The following is a 14,153-nucleotide window of genomic DNA, read 5'->3' as shown; positions in this document are numbered from 1 at the left end:
TGCCCACTGATTCTAAATTATGTCATGTGACTTGCTTTGGTCAATCAAATGTTAGCTGTTCTGACTCAGAGAGATTTAAAAAAGCATGTTTTTGCTTTTCTACTCCTGTACTTCAGCAACAAGAACGAGAGACTCAAAGAATGAAGCTCCATTTCTTATGGAGCAAAGCACTGAGTCAAGTAAGTCACTTTGGTTAAATTTCTGTTGCATAAGTTCTTATTTATTAAGAACTTACAGGGGTACCTGAGTGGCTCAGTCAGTTAAGCATCCAATCCAACTCTTGATTTCGGCTTAGGTTATGATCTCATGGTTCGTGAGACCAAGCCTCATGTCAAGCCCTGTGTCAAGCCCGCCTCCAGCCCCACCACCAGCCCTGCATCAGGTCCCGGAACAGGCCCCACAAGTAGAGTGTGGAGCCTGCTTGGGATTCTCTCTCTCCCTCTCTCTCTGCCCCTCTCCTGCTCCTGCACTCTCTTGCTCTTTCTCTGTCTCTCTCTCAAAATAAATAAACTTAAAAAAAAAAAAAAAAACAAAAAATGAACTTGTAATGGGTGAGTTATTTAGAACATATTCTTGTTAAAATTCTAATCCAATTATTGTATGATAGGTGAATGTTAACTTATTTATATTATCCATCAATAACATTTTTTTCCTGCAAAGTTGAAAAGATTTCTAAGTTCCTAAGATGAAGAAAAATGAACTGAAAACAGCCTTGATCTGAATGGTAGTTATACAAATGTGCTCAAATTATGAAAAGACCAAGTTATATGCTAAAGAATACTTGCACTTCCTGTATATGTACTGTATCCAATAAAAAGGATTTCATTTTTACTTTTGATTTTAAAATAAGGATTCCCAGAAAGCTGAACAAATAATACAGAGGGAAAAAATAATAATAATACAGAGAAGTCCTACACACCCTTTACCCCATTTCCCCCAATCTTCCGTAACTAGTGTGCAATATAATAACCAGGAAACTAATACTAATACAATGTAAGTATATAGTTCATGCCAACTTATCACATGTGTACATGTGTGTAATCACCACCACACTCAAGATACTGAACTATTCCATCACCAGAAAGATCTCCCTCATACTACCCTTTATAGTCTCATCCACACACCTTCCCTTACTATCTCTAACCCATGGGAAACCCCTAATCTGTTTTCCATTTCTATCACTTTGTCAGTTCGAAAATTTGATATATATGTAATTATATGGTAGCTGACCTTCAGAGATTGTTTTCATTCAACATAGTGCCCTTGAAATTTATCCAAATTGTTCATGCATCAACAGTTCATTATTTCTAGTTTGATTCCACTGTAAACACAGAATACCGTATATAATTTCAATTATTTTCAATTTGTTTCATGGCCCAGGATATGATTTATCTTAGGAAATGTTCCTTTGGGGCTTGGAAAGCATGTATATTCTGCTGCTACTGGGTGGCGTATTCTATAAATGTAGATTAGATCCTATTGGTTAACAGTATTATTCAGTTCTTGTATATCCTTGCCAAATTGTCTAGTTGTTCCACCAACTGTAAAGAGAGATACTGAAGCCTTCAACTATAATGGTACATTTACGTTTCTCCTTTCAGTTCTGTCACTTTTTACTTCACATATTTTGTAGCTCTCTTGCTTGCTATATAGACATTTGTGTTTGCTATGTCTTCTTGATGCTTTTTATCATTATGTGATGTTTTTCTGTCTCTGGTTATTTTCTTTGCTTTTAAGTTTACTTTATCTGATGTTAATAATAACTACTAGTGCTGTCTTCTGATTAATATTTGCATAGTATTACCTTTTCCCATCCTTTTATTTTCAACCTATCTACTTATACTATTATATTTGAATGAGTTTTGTACTCAGCAAATAGTTGAGTCATGGTTTGTTTTTTAATTCATTCTACCAACTTGTCTTTTAACTGCTGATGTTAGACAATTTACAATCAATGTAATTAGTAATACGTTAGGGCTTAAGTTGTTTTTTTTGTTTCTATTTGCTCCCTATATCCCCTCTTCAAAGTATTTAACAGTGTAAAAACAAATGATTCCTTAGAATTATAGAATTTCTTATATTTCTGCTTACTTGTCTTAAATCAAAAAAAAAGTTTTTTAATTCTTGCCAAGTTCTAACATGTTAAGGAAATATATGAAATTTACAAAGCATGCTTCATAGGACTACATTATAGAAAATCTCAGATAACTACAGAATCTATATTCCTCAGAAATTCAGTTATTTCAGTTGCCATTTTTTAACATCAGTGTTTTTTAAACTAAAAAGATGACCCTCATGTCACAATGATCATTCGTCTTCAAAGCAGCTACTATAAAATTATGCTCATGACATTTAAAAAATGCTTACAATGAATAAAAAGATAAGAAATCTCAGCAGACAGTAAAAGTATTTAAAAATGAAAATTCTAAAACTGAAAAATACAATATCTAAAATAAAACTTTTCCACAGGGCATTTGGGTGGCTCAGTCGGTTAAGCCTCCAACATCGGCTCAGGTCATGATCTCACAGTTCGTGAATTCGAGCCCTGCGTCAAGCTCTGTGCTGACAGCTAAGAGCCTGGAGCCGGCTTCGGATTCTGTGTCTCCCTCTCTCTCTGCCCCTCCCCCACTCACGCTCTCTTGCTCTCTCTCTCTCTCCTTCAGAAATAAACATTAAAAAAAATTTTTAAATAAAATAAAATAAAACTTTTCCTAGATAGGTTTAATATATATTAATAGCAAAATGAAAAAAACAAAAATAATTTTTTTTTAATTAAAAAACATTAATAGCAGAATGGAGATGACAGAGAGAAGAGTCAGTAAACTTAAAGACAGATCAATAGAAATTATTCAACTTTCAAAAGAAGGAAAAAAAACCTGGAAACAAAATGAAAAGAGACTTAGGTATCTATGAGATAATACCAAAAGTCTAAAATTATAGGCTTCAGGCAATTTTTAAAGGACATGTAAAAAATTTTCTAATTTTATGAATGAACAATAACAAAGTCAATACTGAGTTCTAGTCTCAGCTATCTACCTAGCTACTTTAACCTAAGACTGCCAACTAATCTCTTGGAGGACTGTGTGCTCTTTCCATATAATAAGGGAAGTCGTTTTATATGGATTAGTGGTTTTTAGATTTAGCTATTCCTCAGAACCTCCAAGGGAGTATTTTAGAAATACAGGCCTTACCTCTGAAGTTCATGTTCCAAAGGTCTGATCTGAAGGGGGACCCAGATATGTCTGCATTTTCCTTGAAGTTTCTTAGGCTACTTCTGAAGGTAAGCCAACTTTGAAAACCACTTCACCAGATTTTACTTGGAGAGTTAGCACATGTGACAGGGATTCTTGGTATTAATAGCTTGTAAATTCTCAAAGGAAAGTTCTCTATACAGATGTAGCGATATGATAATATACCAAAATCTTGCAATCAAGTTCTTAGAGAAAGGGGCTGTAGTTTATTATCTTTATTTTTATCATAGCAAAACTTTTTAGTGAATGTTAAAGTCAAGAAAGAATCTTTGAAAGATGTTCTATGCCACTCCCCTAAAAGATTCTTTTTTTTTTTTTTTTTGAGAGACAGAGCATGCAACCAGGGGAAAGAGGGAAAGGGAGAGGGAGAGGGAGAGGGAGAGGGAGAGGGAGAGGGGGAGAGGGAGAGGGAGAGGGGGAGAGGGAGAGGGGGAGAGGGAGAGAGAGAGAGAGAGAGAGAGAGAGAGAGAGAGAGTGTCTTAAGCAGGTTCCACACTCAGAGCAGAGCCTGACATGGGGCTTGATCCTACAACCCTGGAATCATGACCCGAGCCTAAATCAAGAATCAGACACCCAATCAACTGAGCCACTCAGGCTCCGCAGGAGCCACCATTTCTTAGAACATATACACACTACTACCACAGCAAGAGCTGATTCTTGGAATTAAAGTTATTTTACCATGATATTCTTACTCTCTCCAACTCCTCAGGAAGGAATCTGAAGTAGTATGTTTTTTTTAAATTTATACAAAGCAGGCATAGCTAACTTCACATAAGAGGTGTCCCTGAAACACTGCATAAATAAAAGTTTAGCAAACTAAAAAATTTTAAATACATTCGTTGGGAGAGTAAGAGCTATTAAGAGAATAGCAGTTACTGCCTTCCTTCAGGATATTCTGCTGTGACTCTTCCGGTAAATATATTTATTTTAGCAGTTAATCTAAGGTATACTGTTTAATGAAGAAAGACAATTACAAGAAGGTGAATAGTGTAATTGCACAGAAGTGATGAGGGAATTTTTCTATTTATGTTTATGAACATATACCAAAAAAAAAAAAAATCCCTAAAATATATAAAACTAAATACCTGGAAAAGCATGCTAAGATGATGAGGGAGATTTTTTTCACTTTCCTAATTACACATTTCTTCATTGTTTGGACTTTCTAAAATAAACATGTATTACTTCTATGAGCAATAAAAATAATAAAGATATCCCATGAGAGGGTTGGGAGGGAAACAAAGCAGCTTTCTGTAACATGAACAATTACCCCTAATTATTATGGTTAGAAATTTGTGTTATTATTGTTTTCCAATATGTATCAGTTTTTCTTAAAACAGGACATACATGTACTCCTCTTTTCTTCCATTCTTCTGTTTCATATACTGCTTACCTTTGAAATATAAATAATTACACTCTCTCCATACCTGATGGAGGGATCATCATCCTGCGATCCTGCTCCCATGGAGGTGAAAGGGACCCAGTGTCAGAAGGTGCTCTATGGGCATCAGTTAACCTATCACAGCTTGATTCTCCTCTTTCATTGGTATTCTGATGGTCCAGAGGATTCCCTGGGCCTCTTGAGCCTAATTAAAGAAAAAATTACAATTCTGTTTTATCTAAAAAAGTATTATAAGACCTATCATCAAATGAAATCCAGGCAGCTTTTAAAAAGTGAAAACAATCAGATTCCAACGAAGTTTCCCTAAGACATATTAGACTGTAATTCCATCCTACCAAAGCCTAGGACAAAGACTAGGACAATGAGGAAAAAATAATCTTGCCATGTGTATAAACAAATAATTGCCTATAAAAGTCATTTATAAATGTTACCACCATCATCATTTACATAGAAAATCAGTGGCTAAATTATAAATTATAAATACTAACTCTGAAAAATAAAAGTATGAAGTGAATTACAAAGTAAAGACCTCTATATCAGATGGAATAAAAAAATTATGAGGTTTTTGTTGCTTACACTAATATGCCAATAGTCAAAAAGAGCATGATTCTTTTAACACAGTCATCTTAGAGGTTATATACCTATTTCAATAATTCTACAACTATTCAAAGTATTTTTAGAACAACTCTTTTAGAAAGGTACTTGGATTAACTTAAGAGACACTCAAGAAATCACATCTCAATGCTGAAATAGGATTCTACTTCTGTCCAAAAATGATTTTAACCAGTCTGATTACAAACTTTATACCCACCAGATAAATTTGGCTTTAAAGGGCTTTTAGCAATTTCTGAATATCAAATTCACCTTCAAAAAGAGCTCACAACTCTGAAGGCAAGTCTAAAACAAGAGTTTCAAAAACAACAGCACTGTTGGAATAAATACTTTGAACAAGGTAACACTCATTTGGATAAGGAAATCTGGCATGCTTACATTTATAAAGAAAGACCATCATTATAAAGTTCCCTTCTTATGACCACAAAAAACACAGTACCTCAATTAATATCACATATTCAATTAAAATGGAAAAAACAAATACAAAAATTTTTTCAACATTAAATAACAAAATATGTTAGTACTTCATTTATCTGTCACTGAGGGGGGAATGCGGTCTTCTCAAAACTATATTGCCCAGAAAACAAAAGCTTTTTTCTTTTTAACCTTCTAAGGAATAGATTTTCTTTAAAAAATTTAATAGAAATCTTTCTAAAATGTCTCCACAGTTCAGTACACCTTTAGGCGACTAAAACTATTTCAACTTTTCTTGGTAACTTGTACAAATCAATATAAGAATCTGTTTTAAAAAATACATAATAATCTTTTAAAAAAAATTTTATCTGCTCTCTTTTGTACAGTCAGGAGGTAAACTGACTTTTATATTCTGAAAGTAAGTCAACTATCTCTTTTCCTCATAGTTGTATATTCCCCAAATCTTTCTTTCCAGCTTGTTCATCCTTCTAATAAGGTCATTAGAAGAAAAAGGCTAGGAAAGCAGAAAATTAAACTGGAAAAAAAATGTGCGTCAATTAGGCTGAGTTCATCTAGTGTGAAGCACAGATCTTTAAAGAAGACATTCAAAGACCTTCTCTTGATTGCTTCCTTTCAGAAGACCAAAATACAGACCAACCAACCGACTACCAGGGAAAAAATTACAAACTTAAAAATGCTAAAGGTTAAAATTTTCATTCAGACTAAAAGTTACATGAAATTTACTCTAAAAAGAAATTATTTTCCTTATGTTCCATCTGATTCAAACATATATCTCATTCAAACTTTCAAATTTAAAAGGATAATAAAAGGAAGGAAAAGGGCACTATTCACCCTTCTTCAGTGAGTCATAGTAACTTTTATTCCAAAGCAACTCTTTTAAGACCTACTAATAACTTACCTAAAACTTCTGTAGCTCTTCTAACAAACAGTAAAACACCCTTGCAAATAATCTAAACACATCATTTCTCAAAAGTAATAAAAAGGAGAGGAAAGTAATCTAAATAGGAGAGGAGAAATCAAAGGTAATTCTTACTTATTACAAAATATCCAATTGACTACAAGCAATCCTTGACTTATGTCATTCAACTTCTAGTGATTCACATTTGCAATTTAGCCAATTATACCTTTATTTCTAGGGAACTGTTTTTCAGATTGCTGGCTGCAAACCATCATGGTGCATGAAATTAGTCTTAATGAGCAACTTTTTTAAATGAAATGGAACAGAAATGAACACAAAATACCAGAAAGCGTCAAAAATAGTAAGGGTAGTACTACTTCATGTAAATGGCTTCTATTACATTTATGTTGGCATGTAATGTGACATGATATAAAATATATTTCTTAATACAGGTCAAAAAAACAGGAGGAAAAAGGATTTGAGGGCACACATGTGAATTTCAAAATTAGTCTCCTTCCTCAAATGCTCAAAGGAAAGGTCTCCCAGGGCTCCAAGTGTCAGTCTGCAACTCACTCTTTCCCTAGGAGTTTTCAGTTCAAAGCCAACACAAGCAAAAGTTCTCTCTGAAATATCCCCAGGCTGTGGGTCCAATCAGCAGTGGGACTGGGAAGTGGGAGGGACCAATGGGAAGTATACCAAACTGAGGATACAAAGACGTAAAGAGGAAATGGGCAAAGGGAGAATATCCCATAACCCATAGAAATTTTATTTTCTCATTCTTTGAAGGGAATCCCAAAGAAAGAGCTCCAAAAATATTTAAAATAATGGCAGTTTCAACAGAACAGGACAGCATCCCTGAGAGACTATTTTTGGTAAGTAGTATCCATTTGAGTATATGAGTTGTGAGAAGTTGGATTTAGTTTGGTGTTTTTATTTAGTCTCATTACTTTCTGTTCCTACCTCAGACTCAACATGCTAGATTCACTGATAAAAAGGGGGGAATAGAGACACAACACTGATGAAGAATGTTATTAGCTCTTATACAACACAGATTTGGGGCTAAAAACCTAAGACTTTTGACTTGGGAATGAACAGCACTGTTTACCTTTTAATTTTGCCACAATTCAAGGGAAAATTTTAAAGCAACTTGACAAAGTGAGGTGAGAAATCAAAAGAGGAAAACTCCAGGTACACAGGTAACGCCAGGATGAGCGCTGATGAAGTAAATGGAGAAAGACCAAGAGCTAATGCATAGGCTTGAAGTAGCTGCTAGAATTTGCAAAACCCCATACAGGGTAACAAAGCAATCTTGGGTCAGTTTCTCAAAGTATTAAATCATTTCTGTCTCCCTTAAGTCTCCCATCAAAACTCTTCTTGAGAAGTACTCAAGATAGTACTTCTGTATTACTCCACTCTAAAAAGAAGGTTCTTTCTTTTACTTTCTGATTTTCTAAAATAAAAAGATCATGATAATGAAGTAAAAAAAGATTTTAGAAATTCTACATTTTAATAATGTTTTGTTAAAATACAATTTTATGCTATGTTATATTGTTATCATATTTCATGTATTCTTTATAAAGTGTTGTATCATGTAGTATAATATATAGTTTTTAAGAAGTCAAATGATCTAAAAAGATTAAGGGCTTGACCAAAACATAACCTACTATACCTGTTTCTGAGAGAAAAATATATTAAAATTACATGTCATAGAGCTCCTTTTCCAAACAAAAATAACCCACAATAAGTGCAAGGAATGCCTGTATTTTCCAAAGATTTATTTTAAAGATCATTTTAAAGATAAGTTGAGATGAAAATATAAAGTAAGGAAGAAATCTAGAGTAATAAAGATGTTTAAACAATATACCTCTTCCTCCTCCCCCTGGAAGCAAAGGTGAGAGTCTGAGTGGACCCTCCAACAAAGTTGGAGGGGAGAGAAAAGCTCTCGTTTCAGATGAAGGTCGACCCAATGGTGAGGGACCATATGGGGAATGCTCTGGAATAATTAAAACAGCATATTTAAATTCATAGTTTCAGTTAGCTACACTATAGATTAGAATCCCATTTCAACAATTTCCATCAAGTCACCCTATTGTCAATTTAAGTTTAATCCACATCCTAAACACTTAGCATGCTCTGGGTTTTATTAATACGGGATAGAATTAAATATGGAACCCTGTGGTTTAAAGTCTGTCTACCAAGTGGACACTGTAGTCAAGAAAAATATTAATCTCTTGGTAATAATACACTTAAGTAACCATACAATATTAAGCAAAGGATACTGGTGATATTTTAGAACCATGAGAGGATTTGGGGGCCATGAAGTTTGTTCGGTTTTGCTTTTAATGGCAGTATGCTTCCAGACATTTCAGCTGATAAGAGTTGTAATATGGAAGGGCTCCGTTGAAATTAGGGCCAGATAGGCTAGGCCATGTTGAGCCATGAATTATTTGAGTGAAGCTCAGATTTTTCAAAATAGAAATGCAAAATCCTCTGAAGCATCAGAAACAACTTTTGATTCATTACCACTGAAAATTCAGTTTACATATACTTATTTATCGAATAAATCACTTTCTAAACCATATAACCAGGAGCCCTATCATTTTACAAACTTCACCACTCCCAAGTAATGATTATGCTTCCAAAGATCTAAAATCAACATCAGAAAGCAAACTTAAATACCACCAAAATAATACTTTTTAAATATGTTAAATTTTATTATGTAGCTTATATAACGGTCAAATGCAATTACAACAAACGATCAAAGCATTATTTAATCTTTACGAGACTTGGGCATTACGTTCAGTCAAGAATTCCTTCTGTATAATTGCCCCCCACTCCAACCTTTGTTACTATTTGAAATTAATAACCTGTTATTTTGTAATGTAAAAACATTTTCATTCTAATGAAAAGACTCTCAAAAGTGATTTTTACAACTTTGAAATGGTTATTAAAATGGGATTCTACCTATATAAAGTTAGGTTTATTTTCCCTGCCTTAGATGCTTAATTCCAATTCAACCAAAAATTATTTTGAAAAATTTAAACTACTTGGAACAGTATGAGATCATTAAAGATGCTAACTCATTAATGAATAGACAAAAGTATTAAATACAACTTCCAAAGACCTGGTCCTCTCTTGGAGGTAATTAAAGCAACCAAATCTCAGATTATTAATGTTTTCCCACCTTCTTAATTGATACTTTTAAATAATTAAAAACATCTGTTTTAAATCTTGTTTTTATAATTCAAGCAAATCCCAATGAGTAGTGGATATATAAACAGTCACAATGTTATTCCCTTTAAGCACTCCTTACTCATTTTCCCAAGAAATACTGAGTACCTTACTACATGCCTTTCACTTTGCTTTTCAAAAAGCTCAATGTGCTAAATATACATCATCTTACAAAAGCCCACTAAGAAATAAAGGCGGCAATTATTTACATTATTTCCAGGGTAACAAAACTCAGAAACTTGGGAGATTTTGATAGAACTCAGATTAGAATCCTGGCTCCAAAATCTAAAATATTTATAAATAATAGTATTAATTTACACTAATATAAAAGGTATGTGCAATATATACATATATATATATTTTAAATGAGGGTTTAAAAAAAAAAAAAAAGACTACCTCTGCCAAATGCTGTATTTGGAACATCAAGTGCATAAGGATCTTTTTCTAAAAGTTCAAATTTAAACTCTGTTTCAGTTAATCTGCAAATAAAGAACAAACATCTCTAAGTTACTCATCTAAGAAAAGCACCCACATTTCAAGAAAAATGCCTCTTCCAAGTACAAGGATCTCTTCACTATCTCAATATTTACACAGAAGAAACAAATCTTTTAAAATTATTCTGACCAGTAATAAATGGAATTGTTGAATCACTAAATCATACACCTGAAATATAACACTGTGTATTAACTACACTGTAATTAAAATTAAGAAAGAAAACAAAATAAATCAATAAATCAATATTCTGACCAAAACACCTTTCCATAGTAACAGGGTTCTTTCTGCCTAGTGATAGTGACGTTTTATTGAGGTTTGAAATCACTTTGTTTTGTTCTGTGTTCAAAACTAGACTTCAGTGAATACTATTACACAGAATCCAAATTTTAGAAATAGCAGGGCTTTCCAAGGTCAACCAGTTCTAATGTATCAGTTTGCAAGTAAGGAAACTGAGCTAAAAGTTTACATGATTTATTCAAAATTAAAGTAACAGGATTAAAACACAGGGTTCCTAGCTCTGCATCTCACCTGCTTTCCATTGTAATGTTACCCAAATGATTCTAATCACAACACAAAATAGGAATCCAGTGAACTCATCCTACTATTTTATTCCTAAACCTTTTATCTTAAAATTGTGACATTTTAAAAGAATCTTATTTCTAGTTCTTGATCATAAGATCTGACATAGAACATTTAATCATGCAGTTTTTTTTTTTTAATTTTTTTTCAACGTTTATTTATTTTGGGGACAGAGAGAGACAGAGCATGAACAGGGGAGGGGCAGAGAGAGAGAGGGAGACACAGAATCGGAAACAGGCTCCAGGCTCTGAGCCATCAGCCCAGAGCCTGACGCGGGGCTCGAACTCACGGAGCGCGAGATCGTGACCTGGCTGAAGTCGGACGCCTAACCGACTGCGCCACCCAGGCGCCCCTAATCATGCAGTTTTAATTTCAAAGTAGAAAAGACAAGCAAAAAGACTACACTATCATGGAATAATGTTAATGGTACATTCTGGCAAGAAATTAGAACACCTGGGAAGAGATGTTTGCTCCTAGAAAAGCATTTATTCTTCCCTTCGATCATACATTGTAAGCTTTTATTCTTTCATTTTATTATTGCATGGCAATGTCACCCAATACAATAAAACAAGAGAATGAAAGAAATAATAAAAATGGATTCTACCCATATCTACTAAAAGATGCCAGTACTCTGAGAATTATCACATCAGAGATCTATCTTTTCTCTTTCCATCCCTTGTAATTGCCTTCTTCCTACTCAAGTTAAAAAAAAAAAAAAAACTGGGGTGGCAGGGCAGTGCCTGGGTGGCTCAGTTGGTTAAGCCGCCAACTCCTGATTTCAGCTGAGGTCACGATCTCATAGTTGGTGAGATCGAGCACCGTGTTGGGCTCTGCACTGCTGCTTGGGATTCTTTCTTTCTCCCTCTCTCTCTCTCTCTCTCTGCCTCCCTGCTCACATGCGCTCTCTCTGTCTCAAATAAATACACATGAAAAAAATTTCTTTAAGTTATGCTTTTTACAGAAGAACATGTAAACAATTTACTTCTCTTAAAGTAACCTAAGACAAATGTTTCAAACAAAAAATCTAGTACCTTATAATGAAACTAATAAATATTTCACCACTAGATATGCTGGATTCACTGCAAGTTTGTTTGTCCCTACAAAAATATTATATAATAAATAAAATACAACTAAAAATAAAGTAATAACTAAAGCTTAAAGTGTTCCCACTAAGATACTTACTTTTGTCTACTGTGAGCATTTTCTTTCCTTAAATCATTAAGATTTCTTTCAGCAGTCCGAGCTGCCAACTTAAAGAAAACAATACATTTTCATTTTTTAAATATGTTTTTAAAATAACACTTATACAAATGTAAAATGGAAGATAAGCATTCACACATATCACAATACATTAGAATGCATTTCAGTAAACTCAGTGTAAAAAATTTTTAACTTACAGAATTTTTTTTTAAAGGAAATGAGTTTCCTATAACCAAAAGACATGAGTCTTAAGGCTGGAGTTTGATCATGTACTTGCCAATAAATGCGGTTATCTAGATGTGAAGGCAAGTATTTGGTGCTGTCAATATCCAAATAACATGACAGAAGCAATGTAAGAGGACCCAAGCTTAGGGTGATGAGAATGGAGACTCAGAATCATTACGCACAGGTACTCTGGCTATAAAAGCAGATAACCAACTCTGGAGAGAAATCACTATAATTCTGTGAAACCATAAAGATCTAAAACAGTTTCACAACATGCCTGTACAGGCCATTTTTTTAAATCACTGAATATAACCAAAGCATGCAGTCTGTTTGTTAAGATCATATTCCCATTCCTATAAGCTTTTACATTGGTTTAGTGATACTTGTATTTAATAACAGATTCGGGGTGCCTGGGTGGCTCAGTTGGTTAAGCATCTATCTGACTCTTGATTTCGGCTCTGGTCATGATCTCACAGTGTGTGAGATGCAGCCCTGCGTCGGGCTCTGTGCTGACATCGCAACACCTACTCAGGATTCTCTCTCCCTCTCTCTCTGCCCCTCTCCTGCCCATGCACAAGCACTCTCAAAAACAAGTAAATAAACTTAAAAAAAAAATTAGAAAATCAGAGTATGTATGCTATGGGAAAAAAACTTACACCTATAATAAACAGCAAGAACGTACAATATTCCTAAATAGTTTGTGGGCAAAGATTAAACTTGTATGGAATACTATATGTTTCCCAGTCATTCTGTGAACTCTCTAGTTAAACAGCAGCAGCGTATGGAGCATCAGACCTGTCCAAACTAACGCAACACACTGGGGCAAACTTATCTATTATACAAAGGCAAATTAACTCAACCTAGAACCATAACTTTTTACAGGTTAAAAGAACTGTACTATCAAATGTATTCACTTAAAATTGTGAAATACACATTAGAATTGACTTTAACTGGCTAAAGAATAAAGAATGTTAAATACACACACACAAACAAAACAACCAAACCCTAGCTTAACCATATTTTAGCATTCATTATCAAAAAGATTCCAATGTAAATCATTTTCTAGTATATAATGATATAATCAATTTTGTACTAACAAAAACAATACTACACAATAACAATCTTAGTTAATAAAATATCAATTCATTCATTTAGCAATGTGTTTTAACAGCACAGAATTAAAAATACTTCTAAATGTTTTCTACACAGTATAGTATTACATATTTACTCTTAATTATAGGAGACAAAACAATACAAAGTTACTAAGTCAAAAAAAGTAAATCCTAGTATGATTATAGTGCTATCAATATTAAAGATAAATCTACAAAAAATATATAAGAATAAACAGATGCTAAATGATTACAGGCTTTTAAAAAGTTTACACTTCAAAGGTTAGGTAAAACTATAATTTCAATGAATGACCACATTGTATTCAGATATTACTTACAATATGCAAAAAAGCATTCTATTAAGTGCAGGTGTTAAGCCCCTATCTAAAGAAGCTTAAATCTGTGGTAAGGACAACTATTGTACTTGTCACAGAACACATAAAAACAAAGTATTATATGAGTTCAAAGGAAGAAAACATTAACTCTAATAGGAGGGAGCAAAGAAATGCTCAAAGGAAAAAGTAACATCCAAAATTATAAAATTATTTATAACAGTAAAAAGTGGAAACAAACTAAACATTTGTCAAATGGAAAAGGTTTACATAAATTATAAAATATTCATAGAAAAATATCTATATTAAGAAAGCAAGAACATAAAAACACTAATATATAGTATAATTTCATTTTTTAAAACATATACATGACTTATGTCTAAATAT

At 33.4% G+C, this 14,153-nt stretch overlaps 1 protein-coding gene across 10 annotated transcripts in view; it reads right to left on the bottom strand.

The window, feature by feature from the left end:
• Positions 1–14,153, bottom strand: part of MIA2 (MIA SH3 domain ER export factor 2) — a 110,436-nt gene that overhangs the window by 15,268 nt on the left and 81,015 nt on the right. For 7 of the 10 annotated variants that reach the window (XM_043556050.1, XM_043556044.1, XM_043556045.1 and 4 more), the window contains 4 exons: positions 12,083–12,150; positions 10,223–10,305; positions 8,460–8,588; positions 4,676–4,834 (listed from right to left, as the gene is read on the bottom strand). In XM_043556050.1, the coding sequence (XP_043411985.1) occupies positions 4,676–4,834; positions 8,460–8,588; positions 10,223–10,305; positions 12,083–12,150 (439 nt within the window). The remainder of the gene's footprint in view (positions 1–4,675; positions 4,835–8,459; positions 8,589–10,222; positions 10,306–12,082; positions 12,151–14,153) is intronic. The other 3 variants (XM_043556049.1, XM_043556047.1, XM_043556048.1) reach the window with 1 other exon arrangement.

Source organism: Prionailurus bengalensis, chromosome B3, assembly GCF_016509475.1.
Source record: "Prionailurus bengalensis isolate Pbe53 chromosome B3, Fcat_Pben_1.1_paternal_pri, whole genome shotgun sequence".
Classification (NCBI taxonomy): domain Eukaryota; kingdom Metazoa; phylum Chordata; class Mammalia; order Carnivora; family Felidae; genus Prionailurus; species Prionailurus bengalensis.
Note: the sequence above shows the minus strand (reverse complement) of the source record. Positions and strands in the feature narration are given on the sequence as shown.